Raw genomic sequence first — 26136 nt, 5'->3', positions numbered from 1 at the left:
TAGCTGGTGGGGGCTCGGTGCGGCTTCCTAGCTTCCTGCGTAACATACAGCTGCCCTGGCGCCCAAGGTGATTGGCATCAGCAGTGTGCGTTAGTTTGCGTGGCTCCTCCCAGCATTGCCTTGCGCTGGGAGGCAGTGATATAAAAAGCCTCTTCCTCCCAGCGCTCTATTGTGTAGCCATGTGGGAAGAGCAACAGTGTGCAGGCCAGGTACATAAAATGGGAATTCCTCCCTTTTTCATATACAAATAAAAAAAACTTGACATGTAAGGGACGTGGGGGAATGGCAAAATGAAAGGGAATGTCTATTCAAAATGAGAGGGAATGAAATTCCTATAACCGTCCCCTCCTTATAGCCAAGTTTAAAAAAAAAGTGTGACCTTGATTTATCAATCAGCCTGAAACCCTAATTTTCAGTTTTTCCATAGCAACCAATCACAGCTCAACTTTTACTTTACAAGTGCTCGTTAACATTCAAAAGTTGAGCTGTAATTGGTTGTTATGGGGAAAAATGGACACTTTGGGTTTCAGGCTGATTGATAAATCTCACCCTGTGTCTCCAGGTGTTAAGAAAACTACATTTCCTAGCATGCCTAGATAGCCAAAGCCTATAGCCATTCCCCCTCCTATAGCCGTCCCCCTCACACAGCTGTTTCTCTCCTACAGACGTTCCCCTCCTATAGCCTCTAAACTCCCCCTCATTTCATATAGGCAGTTTCCAACATGTTACATGTATTTGTAACATTTGTACAGATAGAATCAAACTATAACCTTACATACATTATCATGAAAACATAGAACCAAACACAAAATATGTCGGCCCAATACCTGAAGTTGCAGCAAAGCATAGGAAGCAGGCGGTATGCCAGGAGCATGGAAGGTGAAACGCAGGGCATTGGTGATGAGGAAAGAAGCCTGTAGGGTTAGAAAAGTAAAAAAAAAAAAAAAGAAAGAAAAAAATTTGAGTTCTCTGACAGAAGTTTGTGTCTATGCCATATACAGTATGTCAAATAAATAAAATAGAATAAATGTTCAGATTTATCAGTTTACCAGTTTATGGAGAGTGTGTATGTGTAAAACAAGACCGAAAACAACCCACCATAATGATAGGGACAGCATGTACAAGAATCACAGACTGAACGGTGTATCTTTCATTGTCTAGAGCTGTTACAGGGCGTGAAAGAGCGTGGTCCAGCCAGCTCCTAAAAAAAAAAAGACCAAGTCATATGACAAATAAGCATAATGCTATCATAGATTTGTTCTGTAAAAACATTTACATTTCCCTAATGAAGTACAAGACATCCCAGAGAAATAAATCAGAAAGCTTATAGCCTGCTTCTGACAATTATGAGTAAATCAAAGTTGATCAACATTGATCACAATTTTCTTAGACACGCTCTTTCATATCAGTGCATACAGCTGAGAGATATCAAGGGAAGTGTATTCAACTGAGAGATACAGTGCTTTATGAAGGACTCTATGTGGATTCTGTGGAAAAAGTGATCTGCAAGTAATACCAGCTTGGAGTAATTTTTGCTGTTGCAGCATATATAAGTGTTTTTAACCCCTTAAGGGTTTTTCCATTTTTGCACTTTCGTTTTTTACTTATTACCTTCTAAAAATCATAATGCTTTAACCCCTTAAGGACCGGGGGTTTTTCCGTTTTTGCATTTTCGTTTTTTGCTCCTTGCATTTAAAAAATCATAACTCTTTCAATTTTGCACCTAAAAATCCATATGATGGCTTATTTTTTGCGCCACCAATTCTACTTTGTAATGACGTCAGTCATTTTGCCCAAAAATCGACGGTGAAACGGGAAAAAAAAATCATTGTGCGACAAAATTGGAAAAAAAACGCTGTTTTGTAAATTTTGGGGGCTTCCCTTTCTACGTAGTACATTTTTTGGTAAAAATGACACCTGATATTTTTTCTGTAGGTCCATACGATTAAAATGATACCATACTTATATAGGTTTTATTTTGTCGGACTTCTGGAAAAAATCATAACTACATGCAGGAAAATTAATACGTTTAAAATTGTCATCTTCTGACCCCTATAACTTTTTTATTTTTCCGTGTATGGGGCGGTATGAGGGCTCATTTTTTGCGCCGTGATCTGAAGTTTTTAACGGTACAATTTTTGCATTGATAGGACTTAATGATCGCTTTTTATTCATTTTTAAATGATATAAAAAGTGACCAAAAATGCACTATTTTGGACTTTGGAATTTTTTTTCGCGCACGCCATTGACCGAGCGCTTAAATTAATGATATATTTTTATAATTCGGACATTTCCGCACGCGGTGATACCATATATGTTTATTTTTATTTACACTGTGTTTTTTTTTTCAATTGGAAAGGGGGGCGATTCAAACTTTTAATAGGGGAGGAGTTAAATGATCTTTATTCACTTTTTTTTTGCAGTGTTATAGGTCCCATAGGGACCTATAACACTGCACACACTGATCTCCTATGCTGATTACTGGTTTCTCATAAGAAACCAGTGATCAACGATTCTGCCGCATGACTGCTCATGCCTGGATCTCAGGCACTGAGCAGTCATTCGGCGATCGGACAGCGAGGAGGCAGGAAGGGGCCCTCCCGCTGTCCTGTCAGCTGTTCGGGATGCCGCGATTAGCTGTGGCTATCCCGAACAGCCCGAATGAGCTAGCTGGGAACTTTCACTTTTAGCCGCGCGGCTCAGCTCTGAGCGCGCGGCTAAAGGGTTAATAGCGCGCGGTGCCGCGATCGGCGCTGCGCGCTATTAGAGGCGGGTCCCGGCTTCACTATGACGCCGGGCCCGCCGTGATATGATGCGGGGTTACTGTGTAACCCCGCGTTATATCAGAAGAGCAGGATCCAAGGACGTAAGGGGTTACATTTAAGGGGTTACATTTCCACCTACAGACCCATATGAGGGCTTATTTTTATGCACCACCAATTGTACTCTATAAGGACATCAATCATTTCACCACAAAAGATGCTGCGATCAAAGTTGATTGCGGCGCCTAAAAGGGGGGAATACTGTTGCCGGTTAGCTCAGTGGGCTGTTCGGGACTCCAGTGAAAAAATATTTAAACAAAAATAAACATATGTGGTATTACCACGTGCATAAATGTCCGAACTATAAAAATATAATGTTAACTAAACTGCACGGTCAATGGCGTACACATAAAAAAAAAAATTCCAAAGTCCAAAATTGCGTATTTTTGTTCACTTTGTATACTCTAAAAAAAAATGTATAAAAAGCGATCAGAAAGTCCCATCAAGCCTCCCGTGGCGCCAGAACAGTGGACCCCCCCACGTGACCCCATTTTGGAAACTACACCTCTCACAGAATTTAATAAGGGGTGCAGTGAACATTTACCCCCCCCCCCCCCCCACTGGGATTTGACAGATCTTTGGAACAGTGGGCTGTGCAAATGAAAAATGTTATTTTTCATTTTCACGGACCACTGTTCCAAAAATCTGTCAGATACCTGTGGGGTGAAAATGCTCACTGTACCCCTTATTACATTACGTGAGGGGTGTAGTTTCCAAAATGGGGTCACATGTGGGGGGGTCCATTTTTCTGGCACTATAGGGGCTTTGTAAACACACATGGCCTTCAATTTCAGACACATTCTCTCTCCAAAAGCCCAATGGTGCTCCTTTTTTTCTGAACATTGTAGTGCACCTGCATAGCACTTTACATCCACAGATGGGGTACCGTATTTTTCGCCGTATAAGACGCACTTTTTCTTCCCCAAAACTGTCTTATACGCAAATGCACACCTATCGTGGCGGTCCCTGCGGCCATCGACGGCCGGGACCCGCAGCTAATACAGGACATCACCGATCGCGGTGATGCCCTGTATTAACCCTTCAGACGCGGCGATCAAAGCTGACGGCCACGTCTGAAGCGAAAGTGACACTAACCCGGCTGCTCAGTCGGGCTGTTCGGGCCAGCTGCGGTGAAATCGCGGAGTCCCGAACAGCTTACAGGACACTGGGAGGGACCTTACCTGCCTCCTCGGTGTCTGCTCCATGCCGGGATCCCCTGCATGGTCGGCGCTCTCCTTCGACGTCATCACGTCGTCGCGCACGCCGTCCCATCATCCAATAGGAGCGGCATGCGGAGCGACGTGATGACGGCGACTGAGAGCGTGGATCCCGGGGAAGAAGACGTCCGGAGCGTCGGGGACGCGGCGACAGTGATGGAGCGACATTGCGGTGATCGCCGACTTGGGGGGGGGTCTCAGGATCCCCCTGGGCGATATGCTGGGATGGCTGCTGATAGATATCAGCAGTCATCCTGTTCCAATCACCACGTCCGGAGACGCAGTGATCCAAGAAAGATGTGCCGTAAATGTACGGCGCTGTGCTCTAAGTACTTCTTAGGAGTGCCGTACATTTACGGCGCATGTCGTTAAGGGGTTAAAGATAACATCTACAACAGAAATATTCACCAATATTTACTGTTTGAATGAACTATGCATTGCTAAAGCTGTTATTGGGACATTGTGCTTCAGTTCAATACTGCATGGTTCTTTCATTGATTTTGTGCAATATTGATGCTGCTAATGAGACTTTGTGCAATTATCAGTGCATACAGAGAGATATCACGGGCAGTGTAGTCAACTGAGAGATACAGTGCTTTATGAATCAGTCTATGTGGATACTGTGAAAAAAGTGATCTGCAAGCAACACCATTCTGGAGTAATTTTTGCTGTTGCAGTGTATATAAGTGTTTTTAAAAACAACATCTGCAACAGAAATGCTCAATATGGATGCACACTGTTTGAATGAACTATGCAATACTAAAGCTGCTATTGGGGCAGTGTGCAATTATCACTATATGCAGAAGAGAGCCAATAAGGAAATTGTGCAATAGTCAATAAAACGGATAGATATAGCATCTTATGAATGAAGGTTATTGTGTGAAATAACAGAATCCAAAATAACGCGTTACTATGAAATAGTTTTTTGTTTTTTTAACTGCACAGACTGCATATGTTAAATGAGTAAAGTCTAGGATTAATCATGTATAGTAATGCTATTTTTGGTAACAATTATGTGAACTTATAGCAAATTGGAATCAACCATATTCTGCTTCTCGAATTGACAGTCTTCGGTAATATTTTGGCAGTGGAAAGTTGTAGTTTTTATGAAGCTAAGACTATTACCGACCACTCTCCAATGGTATAAGTATTTGGGAATAGAGGGATATGTTTCTCTAATTTTAATGAGGGACAGATATCGATGAATTTGGGGCAATTAACAAAGGGTCAGCCAGTCTGGGAAATGTTTGGGATGCTTTGAAGGCCTTTGTTGTAAAAAAAAAAAATCTAAAAAAAAAAATTCTTCAAGAGTAGGATAAATTAAAGGGGTAATCCGGTGGCTATATTGAATCTTCTTTTAATGTTCATGTTTTTTGCAATTGACATGTATTATATGTTTGTGTAGCATGTGTCTTTTTTTCTTACCTGTTTGTGGGCCAGGAAGTTCTGTAGTTCTGTGTTAGATCTCTTACTGTCGTCCACAGCGTCGGCCATTTTAGGATTAGGCTGTGGACAACGAGTCAGGGCTTTTTTTTTTCTCTTCTTTCAGAGCCCGGAGGACACAGGTCTGCATGAGAGAAAGAAGCCATGCCAACTCATCTCCCCCTCTCAGAGGACGCAGGTCTGCATGAGAGAAAGAAGCCATGCCCCCTCATATCCCTCTCCCGGAGGACACAGGTCTGCATGAGAAAGAAGCCACGCCCCCTCATCTCCCCCTCCCGGAGGATGCAGGTCTTGCTGAGAGAAAGAAGCCAGAGCAGGGAGAGAGAGAGGAGGTACACAGCTCCTCATCTCCCCTCCCCCTGCTTGGTCTTCTGAGGATGCAGGACTGCACTGAAAGAAGACAGAGAAGATAAGAGTGTTATCTGAAGGGGAGGATAACAAAGTGCGCGGCTGGGAATGTATAGACTGCAGGGGAATAAATCTCGGACTGGGCATGATTTCTATGTGTGAAGGGGGGGGGACGACTCCTGAATGACACATGCTGGGAGTTGTAGTCCCTGTTATGTGTGTGTATGCTAGCGTTTACAAACCAGTGTGCCTCCAGCTGTTGCAAAACTACAACTCCCAGCATGCCCTGACAGATTTTAGTTTTCCAACAGCTGGAGGCACACTGGTTGGGAAACACTGTCCTAGCCTATTCAGCATACGTATTATGTTGCACCAGTGTTTCCAAACCAGTGTGCCTCCAACTGTAGTGAAACTACAACTCCCGGCATGCCCTGAAAGCCTTTGGGGATGCTGGGAGTTGTAGTTTTGCAACAGCTGGAGGCACACAGATTGGGAAACACTGTTCTAGCCAATTCAGTATATTACAAACAAAGTGCATTGTTTCCCAACCAGGGTGTCTTCAGCTGTATCAAAACTACAACTCCCAGCATGCTCCAACAGCTTTTGGCTGTCCGGGCATGCTGGTAGTAGTAGTTTTGCAACACCTGGAGGCACTCAGGTTGGGAAACACTGGTGTATGCCCTATAGAGGTGTGGTGAACTACAACCCCCAGGAGACTACAGAGGCAGCATGCTGGTGTTATCCGACAGACTGAAGACTCCTGAATGACGCATGCTGGGAATTGTAGTCCCTTTTGTGTGTGTATGCCAGTGTATCCCAACCAGGGCTGATTATATTAGTGTGCTGTGTATAAGGGGGCCGACCCGGGGAAATAGTAGGGTGGGTAAAGGGCGGATCAAGCAAAAAAAAAAGGAAGCCGCCCCAAACCAGCAAGGCATGTGGCTTTGTGGATGAAGAGACCTATGAGGGTCTTGAAAGCCCTGCCTTGTCCCTCTATGTATGGAAATATGAGAGGTGTTCCACCTGTTAATGGTCAAGATTGTTTTTTAGTGTTGTTGATTTTGCTAGAGTTTTGTGGTAATGCAGCAATAAACAGCAACGTGACAGCTAATTTAGAATATACCTGAAGGGTTCATTCACACGCACCACATCTGCTGTGGATTTCACACAACAAGGGTTGCAGTATCAAATCTACAGCAGATGCAGTATGTGTGAACCTATATGTTTTACAGTATGTTGGCATGTACAATGTTCGCTGTGAATTTGATGTTACTGAATTTTTGCCTTGTTAGTATAAACAAATAACATAGAATAAAATCTGCAGCATATACAATACATGTAAACATAACCTTAAGGTAGGGTCACACACAGTCACTGTTGGCAGTCACAGAGCGACTGCAGAGTGAGCTCCCTGCTGCAGGTAGCTTTGTGTTAGGTCGTGACTGGTGGCAGGAAATCAGTCACTAAGAGCGGACACACAGAGCTACAAGGAACTCCCTGTGTGACTGCCGGCAGCGCATCCGCAGTGTTGTATGCGATGCAGATGTGCTGTGTGTGACCCATCCATTAGTGTATATTTACATATACTGCACCTGCTGTTGATTTGATGCTGTAAGTTTTTTTGTAGGTAATCTGCAACTGATGCAGTACGTGTGAACATCCCTTTTGGCTGGATTCACATGTGTGTTATGCAAGAACTTGCAAACCAAGAAGCGCTGTCTGTAGTCTCTCTACGATCTGGTTATGAGATGTGGGCCCTTAACGGGAACCCCTACCCCATATAATATAAATGTACCTGATAAATACAGGTACTAAAGTGCAGTTAGATATGCATTATATCCTTCACTTGTAAGATATTTCAAACACTAATCAAAAATTGGGCATGTAATAAAAAATAAAAATAAAAATGATGGACAATTCTTATAACCTTCAAGACAAACTAAAAGGCAAAGTAAATGACATGGCTATGTGGATCCATGTCTTTACCTGACAATATCCATCACAGGGGTTTTTAAGACACGAAACAGATGATGCTGCTGAGGGTATTGTGGTACTCCTTTGCCCTCAGCTTGAGGGGATGGTGGTGGAGAGAAAGGAGGAAAAAGATCTCCTGGTTCCAGGACTATATGTTCATCATCCTGTAAGCAATGAAAAAATAACCCATGTAAAGTTTATAGAAAGTACAAACAAGAAGGCCTTTTACCTCCTCCTAACCCCCCCATGGATGCCACTCCTGGTCCCTGATGAACTCGGCTACTTACTCTTTGCTGATGATGCAACATCCCCGTGGAAACTGTCCCACTCAGTCAATCACTGACTGAGGGAGGATACCGCTACAGCCAGTGATTGGCTGAGCTGTGCAGTTCCTGTGGGCCAGGGAGGACAGGGAGTGTAGGCAGCCAGTGATTGGCTGAGCTGTGCAGTTCCTGTGGGCCGGGGAGGACAGGGAGTGTAGGCTGGAATGAAGGAGGTGGGGGGGCTGTAAGATTTTTACTCCCACTCCTATTAATACATTTATCCTCTAACCTGTGGATCCATTTAAAGGAGTTCCGTCAAAGTTAACTAAACAGGGCAGCCATGCATACAATTCATTTTTTGGAGCTGCCAGATATAGAAAATACAAGAAGATTCAGTTTCAGAAATAGGGAGGGCATGATGCTTGAGACAACAGATAGAGTGTCACTGGTATTTTAAATAATAATTTTTTTTTAAATAATTTTTTATAGTGCAGGGGTGAAGTAACAGGAAGAGGTATAGGGGGAGATTTATCAAAACCTGTCCAGAGGAAAAGTTGCTGAGTTGCCCATAGCAACCAACCAGATTCCTTCTTTCCTGTGTAAGAGGCCTTTTAAAAAATGAAAGACGCAATCTGATTGGTTGCTATTTGCAACTCAGCAACTTTTTCTCTGGACAGGTTTTGATAAATCTCCCCCATAGAGCTGAGTGTCATCAGCATAGAGATGGTACTGGAAACAAAATCTACTGATAGTGTGTCCAATGGGAGCTGTGTAGAAAGAAAAGGGGAGAGGACCCAGGACTGATTTCTGAGGCACCATTACAGCAAGGGAAAGAGGAGAAGAAGTAGAGACAGAAAATGAGACATTGTCTCACACTCTAGAGAAAGCAGTAGGAAAAGGGTTATACTGCAAGCTCCTATTACTCCTAGACACAGAATTTTCAGAAGCTTGACTCGAGACATGGCTTATCTCCCTGTGCAAATGTCAACAAATAATAATTATCAATAAGTATTATGTTTAGCAGTTTCCTAAAATGAATCAAGGTATATTATTGGTATAAAGCATGGATAAGGCTGCATTCACACCTCGTTTTTGCAATACGGTTGCCGTATCCGGTTTGATTTAAAAAACCGTATCGAACCGTAGTGCAAACCGTATACATAGACATTTCATTGTAAACCGTTTGCCAACCATAGCATCAGGTTGTGTACGTTTTGCATCATTTACGGTTGTATACGGTTTTTAATGGTCAAAAACCATATCCAACCTGTATACGGTTATTTTAAAATGGAGTTCTATGGTAACCATATGTAACCGTATGAGCATACGGTTACATCCGGTTTGCACAATACGTTTTTTCATTTTTTTTCATTTTTTTGGGAAATTATATAAAAAAGAAGAACTTTATTTAAAATGTTGACAAACTTTAAAACCGTATTTATTTTTTTTCAAGAAAACGTATTAAAACGTATGCAAACGTATATCCGTTTTTAAACCGTATACAGTTTAAAAACGTGAGGAGGCATATACGGTTGCATACGTTTCAGTCCGGTCCGGTGACATATGTTTTTTTTTTTTTTTTAACAGAAACTGGATACGGCAACAGTATTGCTAAAACAAGATGTGAATGCAGCCTAAGACATTACCTTAAAGGGTATTCCAGGAAAAAACTTTTTTATATATATCAACTGGCTCCAGAAAGTTAAACAGATTTGTAAATTACTTCTATTAAAAAAATCTTAATCCTTTCAGTACTTATGAGCTTCTGAAGTTAAGGTTGTTCTTTTCTGTCTAAATCCTCTCTGATGACACCTGTCTCGGGAAACGCCCAGTTTAGAAGAGGCTTGCTATGGGGATTTGCTTCTAAATTGGGCGTTTCCCGAGACAGGTGTCATCAGAGCGGATTTAGACAGAAAATAACAACCTTAACTTCAGAAGCTCATAAGTACTGAAAGGATTAAGATTTTTTTAATAGAAGTAATTTACAAATCTGTTTAACTTTCTGGAGCCAGTTGATATATAAAAAAAAAAAAAAAGTTTTTTCCTGGAATACCCCTTTAAAGCTAATTTTATTATGACACATTTACCTACCACTTATAATAATATTTATTTACCGGTATGTAGTGCCAACATATTTTGCAGCACTTTAATTCTGTTATATTTGTCTGTACAGGTACCCTCAGCAATGTAAGCACTAATTATTCAAACACAAGGGGGATTTAGAGCTTTTTTTGCTTACAAAAGTTGCACAAAAAGTCGCATGTTGCACCTAAGCACTTGGGCGTAAGCAAAAAGCTACAAAAGAGCTTACCAAAGTGAATTTCATTTTTCACTTTGCAGTGGTCAGGGATTTATCAAGTGTGAAAATCGCACAAAAAGTCGCAACCCCTCAAAAACTCTGTAAAATGTAAGCCAGCTGGGAACTGGCTTACAAAACGGCTTTTGAGAGCAAATTATTATATTTCCCGCTAACCGATCACGGCTCCAGCGGGAAATATGATATAACAACTGTACAAAGGAGCCCGGGCTGGCATCACTCTGCAGCCGCCCGGGCTCCTTCATATTTTCTCCCGCTACCCTCACTTCTAATGATGGGGACACTGATTTACAGCCCCCCCCCCCCCCCCCGCCCCTCCTCGTCGTCTCCCACCTGCCCACGCTGAACATCTCCCATCTGTCTGCTAACTGTTGCAAGACTACAACTCCCAGCATTCCCTTACAGTGAAGGCATGCTGGGAGTTGTAGTCTTGTAGCAGGTAGCGTGCGGGCAGGTGGGAGACAAGGGGGGCATGTAAAAGCAGTGCCCCCCTCATTAAAGGGGTACTCCAGTGGGGAAAAAAAAAATTCAAATCAACTGGTTCCAGAAAGTTAAATAGATTTGCAAATTACTTTAAAAAAAAAAATATTTACCCTTCCAGTACTTTTTAGCAGCTGTATGCTACACAGGAAATTCTTTTCTTTTTTAATGTATTTTTTGTGTTGTCCACAGTGCTCTCTGCTGACACCTCTGTCCGTGTCAGGAACGGTCCAGAGCAGCATAGGTTTGCAATGGGGATTTTCTCCTGCTCTGGACAGTTCCTGATATGGGCACCAGGTGTCAGCAGAGAGCACTGTGGACAAAACAAGAAAGAAATTCAAAAAGAAAAAATTTCCTCTGTAGCATACAGCTGCTAAAAAGTACTGGAAGGGTAAAGATTTTTTAATAGAAGTAATTAACAAATCTGTTTAACTTTCTGGCACCAGTTGATTTAAAACATTTTTTTTTCCACCGGCGTACCCCTTTAAGTTAGGGTAGCGGGGTTAGAATCAGACAGAGCCCAGGCAGCTGCAGAGTGATGCCAGCCTGGGCTCCTTTTAACATACCTCGGCACTGCAAAGTTTTTCTAGTCTCTACTGTAATTTCACATTTCCCGCTGGGTCCTGTGATTGGTCGGGACCGAGCAGCCAATCACAGGACTCGGCGGGAAATTTGATATTACAGTATGGGATATAGAAACTCCACGGCTCCATCATATGTTAAAAGGAGTCCGGGCTGGTATTACTCTGCAGCCACCCCTACTCTATTTAACTTAATGAGGGGAAGGGGACACTGCTTTACATAACCCCCCCCCCTTGTCTTCCACCCGCACACGGCGCACATCTCCCGCCCACTACAAGACTACAACTCCCAGCATGCACTTACAGTGAAGGCATGCTGGGAGTTGTAGTCTTGAAGCGGGCGGGAGGTCGGGAGATGTGCAGCGCAGGCAGGTGGGAGACAAGGGGGGGGGGGTGTATGTAAAGCAGTGTCCCTGTCCCCTCATTAAGTTAAATAGGGGGGATAGCATCAGATGGAGCCCGAGCGGCTGCAGAGTGATGACAGCCCGGGCTCCACAAAGGCGCCGGCGAATATGTCTATTCCTATGTAATTTCACATTTCCCGCTGGGTCCCGTGATTACGATATTACAGTAGATATAGAAACTCAGCGGCTGCATTATATGCTAAAAGGAGCCCAGGCTGGCATCACTCTGCAGCCGCCTGGGATTCCCGCAGACCTGCCGGGAGATGTGCAGAAGCCGTCCCTGCTAAATGTATTAACTTATTTTTCGTGTTTTACTTCTCATTTCAGATCCGTGTAGCCTGTGGACTACATCAATGACCAGCGTTTTTTTTCTTATTTTAATGTTAATAAAATGGTTAATGAGGGCTTGTGGGGGAGTGTTTTTTTTTTTTTTTTGGGAATAAAATCTTTTTAAAACGGGTTGTTTTTTTATTTACTTGACAGGCTTAGTAGTGGAAGCCATCTTATAGACGGAATCCATTACTAAGCCAGGGCTTAGCGTCAGCCACAAAAACAGCTAGCGCTAATCCCCAATTATTACCCACCGCCACAGGGGTGCCTGGAAAAGCCGGTACCAACAGGCTTTGAGCGTCAAAAAAATGGCACTCCTGGGCCTAGTCGGTAACAGGCTGGCGTTATTTAGGCTGGGGAGGGCTAGTAACAATGGTCCTCGTCCACCCTGGTAACGTCAGGCTGTTGCTGCTTGGTTGGTATTTGGCCGAGAATAAAAATAGAAGGAACCCTATGTGTTTTTTTTTCCTTTTTTATATTTTATTATTTATGCAAATAAATAGCATAGGGTCCCCCCCCTCCTATTTTTATTCTCAGCCAAATACCAACCAAGTAGCAACATCCTGACGTTATGAGGTTGGGCGAGGACCATTGTTACTGGCCCTCCCCAGCCTAAATAATGCCAGCCTGTTACCACCTAGGCCCAGGAACACCATTTTTGACGCTCCGGGCCTGTTGGTACGGGCTCTTCCCAGCACCCCTGTGGCGGGGGGGTACCGAGGTAATAATTGGGGGTTAAGGCTAACTGTTTTTGTGGCTAATTGCTAAGCCCGGCTTAATAATGGATTCCGTCTTTAAGATGGCTTCCACTACTAAGCCTGTCGAATAAAAAAAACAACACAACACGTTTAAATAAAATTTATTCCAAAAACACACTCCCCCACAAGCCCTCATTAACCATTTTATTAACATTAAACCAAAAAAACGCTGGTCCCCGTACTACTCCGAATAAAAAGTAATCCACAGGATACACTGATCTGTAATAAGAAGGAAAAAAAAAAAATTAGTCAGTACATTTAGGGTATGTTAGAGTGGAATTCTGTGCAGTGAACATTACCATCAGTGTGAATGGGTCTTCCGCGAAACCTGTTCACACTGCGGAATTTCAGAGGCGGAATTCCACCGCTGAAAATTTTCCGCGCAAAGAAAGAACATTATTTGTGCGGAAGTCCGCGAGAACCGAATAGTCTTCAATGGTGACTGCGCAGTGCCGCGTGGTCCTACAGCCGAAGTATTTTCGGCGGCAACCGCCAGACGGAATCTCCGTCTCCAAGATTCCGCTGTGTGAACATACCCTTAGGTAAAAAAAAAAGTAATAAACACACATATATATTGCACATTTTTTTCAAAGCTGCAAAGTGGTGTTCTGAAGTCATTTATTGGGTTTTGCTTATGTGTGCTAAATTTATCAACCCCCTGTGATAGTATGATAAATGTGTCATACATAAGCAAAAGCAAAAAATAAAAAAATGCCTACAGAACTCGCTTACCAAAGCAATGATGATAAATGTCCCTGAAGGAGCTTAAAATCTATTCGGAAATAGGTGTTTGGCAAAAAGCAGAACGTGCTTTATTTATACAATGGTCAATGGACAATAGGTGTCCATTTTATGTCTGATACTTGTCTTTGTTTGTACCCCATAATTGTAAGCGCTGCGGAATCTGTAGGCGCTATATAAATAAAATAAATAAATAGGTAGAGCACTTAACCTCTTAAGTAAATGTACAGTGCTGCAGCATGCTACTTTGTGCCTAACGCTATGTAAAGAATGCAGGAGCTGCGCTCGTCTCATAGCAGGTAAGTTCCAGCTGCTAGCAGCAGCCCCTGGACTCAATGCTAATGACTGACATCAGAAATCATCATAAGGTCTACCAATAACCCTTTAGATGCCCTGATCAAATCTGATCAATAGGGAAAATGTAAGTGCTGGTGGGTTTAAGAGGGGCTCATGAGACACCCACAGCGTGATTGCAGGGGTGTGTGTGTGTGTGTGTATATGAGTATATATAGTGTCAGCATGTGCGGAAATGGCCGAACTGCTACAATTTTATGTTAATGATCCCACACCATTAATAAAAGTACAAAACAACAGAATTCCTGACCAGTCACCAGTCAGTATATAAAACAACAAAGTGAACGGAGCATAGGGGAACACTGCTAAATGAAAGGGCGCAAATGTGTGTTAACCAATTAGGGGTTGTTTTACGTCAGCCTAATAAGATGAGCACCTTCTTACCTTCATGCCTCGGAGAGATGCAAATGACTCCTGCCCTGGCCTCAGAGCAATGACATCTCCATCCACAAGCAGACTAACTGGGAGGTTAACTAGTCGTCCATCTCTATAAACCCAGTGAAGAGACCACGATGGGGCTGATGGCATGTACAGGTCAGGATACACATTATCCTTCCATATTAGCTCCTGTTTACTATTCAGCAAATCTGCAAAAAATAACACAAACACAAAATATTAGACATCTGGTGTTAGGTCATTTAACCCCTTAAGGACTCAGCCCATTTTGGCCTTAAGGACTCAGACAATTTAATTTTTACGTTTTCATTTTTTCCTCCTCGCCTTCTAAAAATCATAACTCTTTTATATTTTCATCCACAGACTAGTATGAGGGCTTGTTTTTTGCGCGACCAGTTGTCCTTTGTAATGACATAACTCATTATATCATAAAATGTATGGCGCAACCAAAAAACACTATTTTTGTGGGGAAATTAAAACGAAAAACGCAATTTTGCTAATTTTGGAAGGTTTTGTTTTCACGCCGTACAATTTATGGTAAAAGTGACGTGTTCTTTATTCTGAGGGTCAATACGATTAAAATGATAGCCATTATTATATACTTTTATATTATTGTTGCGCTTAAAAAAAATCACAAACTTTTTAACCAAATTAGTACGTTTATAATCCCTTTATTTTGATGACCTCTAACTTTTTTATTTTTCCGTATAAGCGGCGGTATGGGGGCTCATTTTTTGCGCCATGATCTGTACCTTTTTTTGATACCACATTTGCATATAAAAAACTTTTAATACATTTTTTATAATTTTTTTTTTAATAAAATGTATTAAAAAAGTAGGAATTTTGGACTTTTTTAATTTTTTTTCGTTCACGCCGTTCACCGTACGGGATCATTAACATTTTATTTTAATAGTTTGGACATTTACGCACGCGGCGATACCAAATATGTCTATAAAAAATGTTTTTTACGCTTTTTGGGGGTAAAATAGGAAGAAACGGACGTTTTACTTTTTTATTGGGGGAGGGGATTTTTCACTTTTTTTTTACTTTTACTTTTACATTTTTTTACATTTTTTTTACACTTGAATAGTCCCCATAGGGGACTATTCATAGCAATACCATGATTGCTAATACTGATCTGTTCTATGTATAGGACATGGAACAGATCAGTATTATCGGTCATCTCCTGCTCTGGTCTGCTCGATCACAGACCAGAGCAGGAGACGCCGGGAGCCGCACGGAGGAAGGAGAGGGGACCTCCGTGCGGCGTTATGAATGATCGGATCCCCGCAGCAGCGCTGCGGGCGATCCGATCGTTCATTTAAATCGCGAACCGCCGCAGATGCCGGGATCTGTATTGATCCCGGCACCTGAGGGGTTAATGGCGGACGCCCGCGAGATCGCGGGCGTCGGCCATTGCCGGCGGGTCCCTGGCTGCGATTAGCAGCCGGGATCAGCCGCGCATGACACGGGCATCGCTCCGATGCCCGCGGTTATGCTTAGGACGTAAATGTACGTCCTGGTGCGTTAAGTACCACCTCACCAGGACGTACATTTACGTCCTGCGTCCTTAAGGGGTTAAATGGCACCTGTCTTTTATAAAAACTTTTGATATGTCACAGAGACATCAAACCTGACTATTCAGATCCCAATTGATCACAAGCTCTGTCCCGGCTCTGTGTCATGTGACAGTGACTTTAAGTCTAGAGGGAGTGGCAGTAGGGCAACTCTCTCCCCAATCATTCTCAGTCAGGGTATGATAACTCATACCCAGACTGATAAAAAAAATAGAACCATAGATCATGTAAACGTTAGTCAGTATCACATCAAGCAGTTTAGGTTTGATATAGCTGTATACCAGAACAAGATGCATCTTTAGAAGAAACTGGAAAAACCGCACAGCCAATTAGTGTGATTGCAAATAAATTAATTTTGGAACAAGTAAACAATGATCACTCTATGACTAAGCGCGAAAGCGTGAAACGCGTCAGAGTTATCCGTGTATTGTAGCCTGTTTCTGAATCAATAAATATACCCGTTTTTATACCGCATCCTGGTGCTGGAAGTATCTCTATATTCCGTTAGTGGAGCCGGAGGCGGGGCTGGTGGATCCGCGCACAGCTGTGGGAATACTGGGTGAGCGGTCAATCTTTTCTCCTTGTGTTTCAACACTATTTTCATACTTCTGCATCTGCTTTGTTTGATTCAGTGCAGGACTAAAACCACTGACATCTATGAATTTAGTGTGATACAATGGCAGAGAATTGAGTTGAAAGCATCCTGCTCAACCTTTCACTTTCATAGGCTGCAGGGACTTCAGACCTGCAACAGATAAGCTGCAGAAAATCCTTGCATGGGATGATGCAATGTTGTGAGGTTATGGCACTTGCTCAGGGACCCCTGCTCTACGAACAGGAAAAGATTAGAGAGTATTCATTTTTTTGTTTAACAGTTTTTTTTTTTACTTTGGCCACAAAAATGGGGAATTTTACCTATATATGGCAGAAATACTAAGAGTGGAAAACTAAAAGGAGGCACCTAAAATGCAAAATGGGCAATCTAGGAAGAACAAATACTGTGTGAGATGCACTAATACTTAGAGGGAAGTACTAAGGGAGGCACCAGTACTGTGTGAGGGTCACTTATACTTTGGGGCATCAGTACTAAGTGGCATTGTAAGGGGAATAGTGAGTGGGGGACACTAAGGGATGACTAATATTGACTGGGTTTACTAAGAGCCCTCATTACTAAATAGGAGCATTAATAGTGGGTGATGGGACACTAATACTGAGCGGGGCAATATGGGGCAAGTGGAGAGCACTGAGCAAGCACCATTACAGAGTTTGGCACTAACAGGGCAATTCTAATTACGTAAGTAATAGGGCCTCACGTCTGCCTTAGCGACTTCACCTTGTGGATCAAAACTAAAGAAAAATATTTATAAAGGTGCCGTAAAACTTAGCATTTATTTATATAGCTAGATAAAATTCACCACAATATTTGTGCAATATAATGATACTATCACCAAATCATAATTAAAGAAAATTACTATATGTATCCTATTTATGATGATCGCCTGGTATGTTTAAGCGAACCATTCACAATACATATCTGATTGCATTAAGTATGCGTAAAGATAACCCTAAATACACCCGACGCGTTTCTGCCTGGTTAGGTTTACTCATTATCACATATATAACCAGGCTTCCTCAGGGGTCACACAACACACAAAGGGTTAATTAGACACTCAAAGGGTTAATAATCCATATATAGAAAGTAGTATGAATGGTCACAGCCTTTAATGACCAAAATTATTAAAGCACAACACTGCAGCTCTAGGCCGCTCCAGGTGGAGCAAAAATTAGAATATAATTAAAAATTTCAATCCAATAAAGGACATTTTCCCTGTGGGTAATGATAAACCCACTCTGGAATGATACCACTGATAGCACGGGAATGTCTCAAAATTGCCTCATATATGAATAATTCCAGGTCCACTGTACTGTAAATAGATGTACCAGATATCCTGAAAAAGATCAAATACAGATACTAAGTATATATAATAAAGAAGAGAGGAGGGCTTACCCTATCTTCATCAAAAGAGTTAATGATGGTTGTACTCACAATGAACTATAGGAGACCAGACCTGAGCTGCCTAGAAACAGACCAGGATACATCTTAGTTATAAAAAACTGACATACAACGAATCCTCATACATTTAGACAAGTAAAGCATCACAAGGAGGACTTGTACTTACAGTGTAGAGAGCGAACAATCACGCACGTCCTGCAGTGGCAGGAGACCCGACCGTCTGCCGGGATACACACGCCCTGTATGCGCGCCGGCGTCCTTTTGTAGACCAGCGCTTCCGGGACCCGTCACATGAGCACCACCCATGTGACGCTGTACATGGGCGTAGCTCTGTTCCCGGAGCCGAAAGGCTCCGGACATTGCCGATTATTGACGGGGAGCGCTGGTTACAACCATTAACAAATTACTAAAGGCTGGCTCATATGGAAAGAGCGTGCAGGAACAAAGTATAACTTAGAAAAGGTATATTCAATGGCAAATAATAACCCTGAATATACAGGATTAGACATGAACAATATTAGAAGCATATTTTAGTGTATATAATGGCGGTACTAGATTCCAACCTACTGTATACTTATATACACACGGGACTCAAAGGGGTCACCCTAGTATTATAGAAAATCCAACAGAGATAAGATAAAGAATACTGGGAACTGGTACTGAGGACAAGACCAGGAGCTTAACACTGGCACTGCTAATAAGCATACAAGACGAGGGACAAAACTTATGTAAGGATAAAGAAGGGAAAAGAAAAAATTGTAGTTCTCCTCTCTCTATTAAACCTAGAAAGAATACTCCATTTTACAATTTAAACAATATATATATGTACCCATATTATAACAATAGCCAAAAGTAGGTACATTGCATATAGTTTTAACCCAATAATGAACCTACCGACCATATTAATACGGACCTCTATCTAACATGAGTGTAGGGTGTCGAGGGGGGGGGAAAGTAGCTGGGCTCTATGGGTCTACCAAACCCTAAGAGTCCCTAGAAAACGACCCTATACCTAGACGGCATGGACGCCCTGATAAGGGCAGTACCGTATACTGGAACCTCCTATAGATACCTATTATGCCCTAGGTATGGGTGGTACTAGACATATCGGTCAGCTACAACCGTCCCTATCTACCTATCATTCCACCCGAACAGGGGAAGAAGTCCGTAATATAATTTAATAAGCTATCTGAAAAGTTGAAGATGTAATTATGTTAGGGTATGGGTTTTAAAAATGGAGCAAAAGACAGCTGCTCATTCAATCCTCCTGGGGACATGGATTTTAACCTGAAAATCCTCCTTGTTTCCCGTTGCATGAGGACTTTGTCCAAGTTCCCCCCTCTTGGTGATGGTTTAATTTGTACCAAACCCACGAAGGATAAACATTTATGATCACCTTGATGTATTGTGTTGATATGGGTGGAAATTGGGGTGTCCCTCTTGTGCCGTATATCACCCAAGTGTTCCAGGACCCTGCGTCTAAATTCCCGCAGGGTCGTGCCGACATATTTGGCCCCACATTGACAGAGGGCTAGATACACTATTGCCTTAGTACTGCAATTTATAAAGTTCCTGATCTCATGCCTCAAACCAGTATCACCATACAATACAAACTTAGTTTTTTGTATACTCGGGCAGGCTTTACAATGCCCACAACGATAACACCCAGGAGAGGAATGTAGGTCTAGCCAAGTCTGGTTGGATTGTGCTGGTAGATGGGAATGCACCAGATTGTCCCCTAGGCTTCTCCCTCTCCGGAAGGTTATTTCAGGGCATTCACCCACTACCTCAGATAAATCTGGGTCTAACTGTAGAATGTTCCAGTACTGATCGATTACTTCCCTCACACATTTGGATTGAACATCAAAGGTCCCAATAATTCTGAGCGGTTGTTTAGTGTCAGTTTTCACCCTCGGAATGAGCAATTGTGCTCTGTCTTGTTCAAGGGCAAAACGATAAGCCGATCTTAAGGTATAATCTGGATATCCTCTTGTCAAAAATCTGGTGCAGAAATCTTTTGCCTGCCTCTTAAATTCAGCCCTATCTGAGCAGTTCCTCCTGAGACGGAGATACTGCCCCCTCGGTATCCCCCGTTTAAGAGGGACCGGGTGGCAGCTCTCCCATCTCAGGAGACAGTTGGTTGCAGTATCCTTCCTGTATACCGATGTCTGCAGGCCACCAGCACTGTCTTTAAAGACATAGACATCCAGGAATGCCAGCCCCTCTTGCTGAATCTCAAATGTAAAGGATAGCCACAAGTTGTTATTGTTCAGCACCCGAAGGTACTCCTCAAATTCTAGCCTGGAGCCAGTCCATAAAATAAAAATGTCATCTATATAGCGCAACCAAAAGGTTGCGCTAATAGAAAGATGTTCCCGCTCGTCTGAGAAGGCGGTGGTTGCCTCCCACCAGCCCAGGGTGAGGTCGGCGTATGATGGGGCACATGGGCTCCCCATCGCCGTCCCCCTGAGCTGGTGGAAGTACCACCCCTCAAAGAGAAAAAAATTATGGGTCAAAATAAATGACAAAAGATCCAGTACAAACTTATTGTGGGCATGATGGTAGATACCCCTTGATGTAAGAAAGTGAGAGACCGCATGAATGCCAACTTCATGCGGAATCGAGGAATACAGGGCCTCCACGTCTATCGAGGCCAACCAGGTACCTTCTTCAACAGTGAGACCCTCTAGTTTATTCAGGAGGTCCAGAGTGTCCCGTGTGTAGGACGGTAATGAGTGAACAAATTCTCTAAGAACTTTATCCACGTAGATACCTATATTTTGCCCGAGACTCCCGATACCCGCCACAATGGGTCGACCCTTCAATGGTAAAATACCCTTATGTATTTTGGGAAGTGCATAAAAGATAGGCGTAACGGGAGTCTCGGGCAACAAAAATTCATATTCTTCATCAGAGATAAGTCTATTGGATTTTGCTTGACTAAGTAATTCTTTCAATTCTCGAAGGTAACCCTGCGTAGGGTTACTAGATAGTTTTTCATAGGTATGTTCATCATCTAAGAGTCGACTACACATGCTGACGTACAGGCTTCTATCCAGAAGAACCACATTGCCTCCTTTATCCGAGGACTTCATGACAAGATTATCCCTCATCTCTAGCTCCCTTAAGGCCGCCTTTTCTTGGCGACTAAGATTTTTCTCCCTAAAGGGAATCGAGCCAGATATAGACAAAAAATCCCTCGTCACCAAGTCCACGAAGACATCGATACATGAAATATCGCCAACAGGTGGAAAAGAGTGATTAGGTAGTTTACAATTAGTATATGGGCCCTCGCTGACTATCCTCTCGTTATCCTCCAAGAGAGACATAAGTTGTCATGTAGTCTGTAAATCTTGTACAGTCATACCATTCTCTCTAGCTTCTCTCCTTTCACGCAACTTGTGGAACTTGTGCCACCTCAGTTTTCTAGCATAAAGATGTATATCCTTAGTCCAGGTGAAAAGATCAAATTGCATGGTAGGAATAAATGAGAGCCCTTTCTTTAGAAGTTCTAACTGGGATAGTGTAAGATTATGTGACAAGAGATTAATAACTTGACCCTTATCCTCAGGATTTAGGCCGGATATCGACCCCTTTCTGGGCGATATCGCAGTTGATATTGGCCCTGTTGACTGTCTAAAAAAGACTGAGATGAAGAGGAGGATGTGGACGTATGATTTTGGGGAGCATTTGTATCCCCACGATTGCCCCATGGTTGAGGATTAGATGGATAGTAATGTTGTTGGGAAGGAGGGGGAGGGGGTCTATTTGAGTAATTCCTTGGTCCCCTTGGTCTCCTGGGTCTGGAATAACCTCTACCCCTATTACTGGTACGTGTAGATCTGTCCATGTCCGACAGGTCAGAGGTTGACAGGTCCGTGTCAAGTTCTCTCTGTGTTTTGTGGGTCAAGACTGAATAAGCTCGATTTTCTCAGAATTCTTGAAGGTCCCGCACAAATTGAGAATGCTTCCTCTCTTTTAAATTATATTGGAAGCGCTCTATGGAGACCTTTAGTTGAGTTTCCTTAGATGTAAATTCAGGGTCAGTCTTGAACCGCAGCACAAGCTCTTTTTGTTCCTTGAGTCTATTACCCAAAAGCTCAAGATTTACTTTCTCTTCCTCCAGCAATATATTAATACATTTTAATGAACAGTCTGTAGCAGTTTCCTCCCACTTTTTAAGTACTGGGGATGTATGCAGTCTAAGTGCTGGTAGGGTAGGTACCCTTAGTCCCCTAGGCACTATTTTGTGTTTAAGATAATTTTCAAAGGATTGCACCTCCCAAAAGGACGCTGTGAACTGTTTATGACAGTTAGTTAATTCTCTAAATGCTGATTTAAGAGATGGAGTCGGTTTAGTTTGTGTAAGAGTTTTTTCAGAAAAAATATCTCTTGCTTCTGAAAGCCATTCATCCAAGTTAACAGTTCCTGCAATGAATCCTGCCATGCCAGCTTAAATAACAATTCTAATTACGTAAGTAATAGGGCCTCACGTCTGCCTTAGCGACTTCACCTTGCGGATCAAAACTAAAGGGCAGCATGACTCATGACTAGACAGGGTACACATCAGCTTATGTTCAAACAGTGAAATTACTGAGCAGAATTTTATGAAAATATTCCACTCAGAAATTCAGGTGCAGCAGAGTCCTATTTCAATAGGATTCAGTTGCACCGTGCACACAACGGAATTTTTGCGGCAGAAATATCTGTCACGGATATCACTTTTCTGGCATTCTGTTCGTTTCTGGTGATTCCACTTGGAAATGCATTGCCCTCTATGGAGATGGGGAATTTCCAAGCACCAGCAAAAAAATGCTAATTTGCAGAATTGTCGCCCGTGTTTTACAGGCAGACAATCCGCAAACTGTATGCCATGTGAACATAGCCTTACTGTTAGAGACAGTATTTTTGGGTAAGAGCCCAAAAAAGCACACGGATGTGAAGCATCACTAGAGAAGAGCTCCATCCTGACCAGCGCATATTATCCCGCCCCACACAATAATCAGCAGCTGATACATCATCCACTGGTTTTGAATCTTCTCTGGGATTGTATGGACCATTATTTGCTACGTAGCAGGGATGGACAGCATCCTAAAGCCCCTCACCAGTGCGGAAGGAGGAAGGCAAGATGGCACTGAGTACACAGTGCGGCAAGGAGGCAGAACTGACACAGCCACAGAGTGCCTGAGCGTCCATACCCACAGTCAATTAGGGGGACACGGGGGAATTAACTGTACCAGGTGTTAGCAGCTCCTGTAAATCTCTCGCCATTGAAGTGGTAAAGATCCTCGCCCCAGACCTCATAGCTTCAGTGGAAGCAACCATAGCTAGCTCCCTCTCTCAGATTTAGGGGGACCTTGCTAAGCACTTACAGCAGCTCTCTTTAATGGAGGACAAACTCTCTGCTAATAAGCAACAGCTCTCAGTTTGTCTATATCTTATTAAATATAAATACCTACTAAGCAAGACAGATGATCATGCGTCCATGGCAAGTAATAGAGAAATACTAAAATTATGCCGAAAACACAGCCATCATGATGCCGTACAAAAAGCTGAGAACAGACCTTGCTTAAGAGGTCACAAAATCTTGTCCTTTAATGAATTTTCGGCTGAAGTAGCAAAGTAGCTCAAAACTTTTGCTGTAGTCTGCTATCAGCTAATGATAGCTACTTAGATGTATGTTTTCATTTAGGTTTTTGTTTTGTATCTTGTTCTAACTGTATGCCTAATAGGATGTCTGATGTGCTGTTATTGTATAATGATATTACCAGATCGTCCGAGATTACCACAACTACTTTCTTCCTCGCTGTCCAAGAGACACCTGCTACCTACCACCCTACCATATTTAATCACTTTTCCAATGTTCTACTAGGAGAGTGGTCTCATGGAACATTAAAAGATTCAAATTTCCTGTAAAACGCAGGAAAATTCTCCATCATCTGCAAAAGCTTATTGTCGTGCTAAAATGGATCACTATGTTCAATATTATGACGTCGGACATCTTGTATGTGTCCGCCATTTTGTGTATATTCTAAGTAGGCCACAATTCTGATGTTGTATCTCTACAAATGTGCCAGTCAGAGAGAAATGTTGTCTCCTTAGATATTTATGGTTGTTGAGATAAGGAGAGGGGGCTAGTTACATTCTCTAGATGACACTAGTACAATTGGACACAAGTGAATGGGGGGTTGACATGAAGAAACTGTGAAACTTATAATTATGTCTTATCCAAATGAACCTTAGTTCCTTATATATATATATATATATATATATATATATATATATATATGGTAATCAGTAGGACATGTTATGTTGTCATATATACAATGAAGTATTGGTTAAAGGACATCAATACATATCTATAATCTTATATATGATTCTCACTAGGAGTATTGCTCAGTGCTTGCATTCCTAAGAGATGGTGGGAAGGTGATAAAGTCAAATATAGACTTTGATAATGAGTCTCTGTCTTCAGCTGTTCTAGGGAAAATAATGTTATTGTAACTAACAATTAATTACCCATTTGACTGGACAGAGAAAGGTTCACACATCTGTGTTGGAGAATCCTCCATTGTAGTCTAGATCTATATATCTTTCCCATAAATTTATAGTTGCGAATATGCTCAAGTAGGCACCAAGATATCTGAGGGTCCACCATGGTTAATTACTGAAGTTGTCAGAGTTAACCCCTATAGTTCTAATTTAGTAGCCATAGATCATGTGTGGAATGTAGGTTTAAAATCAGCTTTGCACAGTTAACCCTGGTAATGATGCTGGCTGCCTATGCAATAGCACCCCCTAAGGTATGGGTAGTTGACATTACACCAACAGAATGTGATGTGCACAAATGCATTCTGGGTATAATAGTGAAGTCATAGTCCTTACCATATGTACATGCCCAACCTACATTCATTGGGGAATTCCAATATTTGAGGGTATGTCTAATTGATTAGAACATGGTAATAAACCGCAAGTTCAACAGAACTAGAGAATAGACTTAGACAGACAAAGGAAAAAGGCCCAACAAGATGGAGGGCCATGGAAGTCCTAATAGTCTTACCAAGATCATGAGTATAAAATAGTCCAAAATGGGGTGAAAGTATAAAAAATGTCTTCCATGTTTATATCCTTAGATGGATTTGCCCATTCTTGGAGTCATGTGATGTGTAATTGGTTAGAAGGGGGAAGAATGTATTTAGCATTCCATATTGATATGTCTATGATTAGATACTGCCCATCTTGATTTAATGAGGTTTCCTCTGGACAGAGTGATGTATAACCTTTTTCTTATATGATATCCTAACCTAGTAGCTTATGTTGTATCGTAACATCGTTGCTCAATTCTCACATGCATTGGTCTACTATACGTAGACAATAAGCTTGTAATGTTTACTAACATAACTAATTGATATTCATTGATCTATGTTTATAACCTTATAACCAATAAATCTGCATACTTTTATAATACCTGTGTAATATTGTATATTGCAAAACTACATCCTTTATAGCGTTAATGTGATCTCATTTATTTTATAATTAATTTGTTAATGACCATAATTCATAATTGAGTTATTACCACACAATATTATAGCAGATGTCGCTCTTGTGCAGGAAACACATCTAGATTCGACAGACTTCAATGGACTAAATAAATTCTGATTCGGATAGGTGGTGGGCTCCTCGGCACGAGATGGAAGGAGTGGAGTGATGACTATTTATTTACTGCCCGAATGCACAACTGCCGTCAGTTATCTAGTTTCTGCATTTTTCAGTCTCTCTCAGCATACAATATAAACATTAGCAAGAGTCAGATTTTGTATTTTGGTGGTCCTATACATACAATACCCCTCCTCCTACGCCATGTGGATGTCCTTTAATGTGGATGACCTTTAATACAATCAATATTTACCAAATTTATTTGGCAATCCAAAAAAACTAAAGCAGTCTAAAATACTCTTTGGCTGACATTTATCATTGTCTTTAGACTTTTTTGTGTCTAGAAAAGGTGCAAAAAAGGCACAAGCAGGGTTTATTTGCGCCTTTTGGTTTACACATTTCTGCTGATTTTGAGTTGCAATCCACTGATTTTGGCAATACACATGATATGGAAGGGTTTA

General features: G+C 42.0%; 1 protein-coding gene across 3 annotated transcripts in view; it reads right to left on the bottom strand.

Annotated features, from left to right (window-relative positions):
* TMEM94 (transmembrane protein 94) overlaps positions 1-26136 on the bottom strand; it is a 413777-nt gene that overhangs the window by 267794 nt on the left and 119847 nt on the right. For all 3 annotated transcript variants that reach the window (XM_056550488.1, XM_056550490.1, XM_056550491.1), the window contains 4 exons: positions 14417-14619; positions 7817-7968; positions 1099-1201; positions 828-914 (listed from right to left, as the gene is read on the bottom strand). In XM_056550488.1, coding sequence (XP_056406463.1) covers positions 828-914; positions 1099-1201; positions 7817-7968; positions 14417-14619 — 545 coding nt within the window. The remainder of the gene's footprint in view (positions 1-827; positions 915-1098; positions 1202-7816; positions 7969-14416; positions 14620-26136) is intronic.

This window comes from Hyla sarda, chromosome 13, assembly GCF_029499605.1.
Source record: "Hyla sarda isolate aHylSar1 chromosome 13, aHylSar1.hap1, whole genome shotgun sequence".
NCBI lineage: Eukaryota > Metazoa > Chordata > Amphibia > Anura > Hylidae > Hyla > Hyla sarda.
This window is presented reverse-complemented; position numbering and strand designations above follow the sequence as displayed.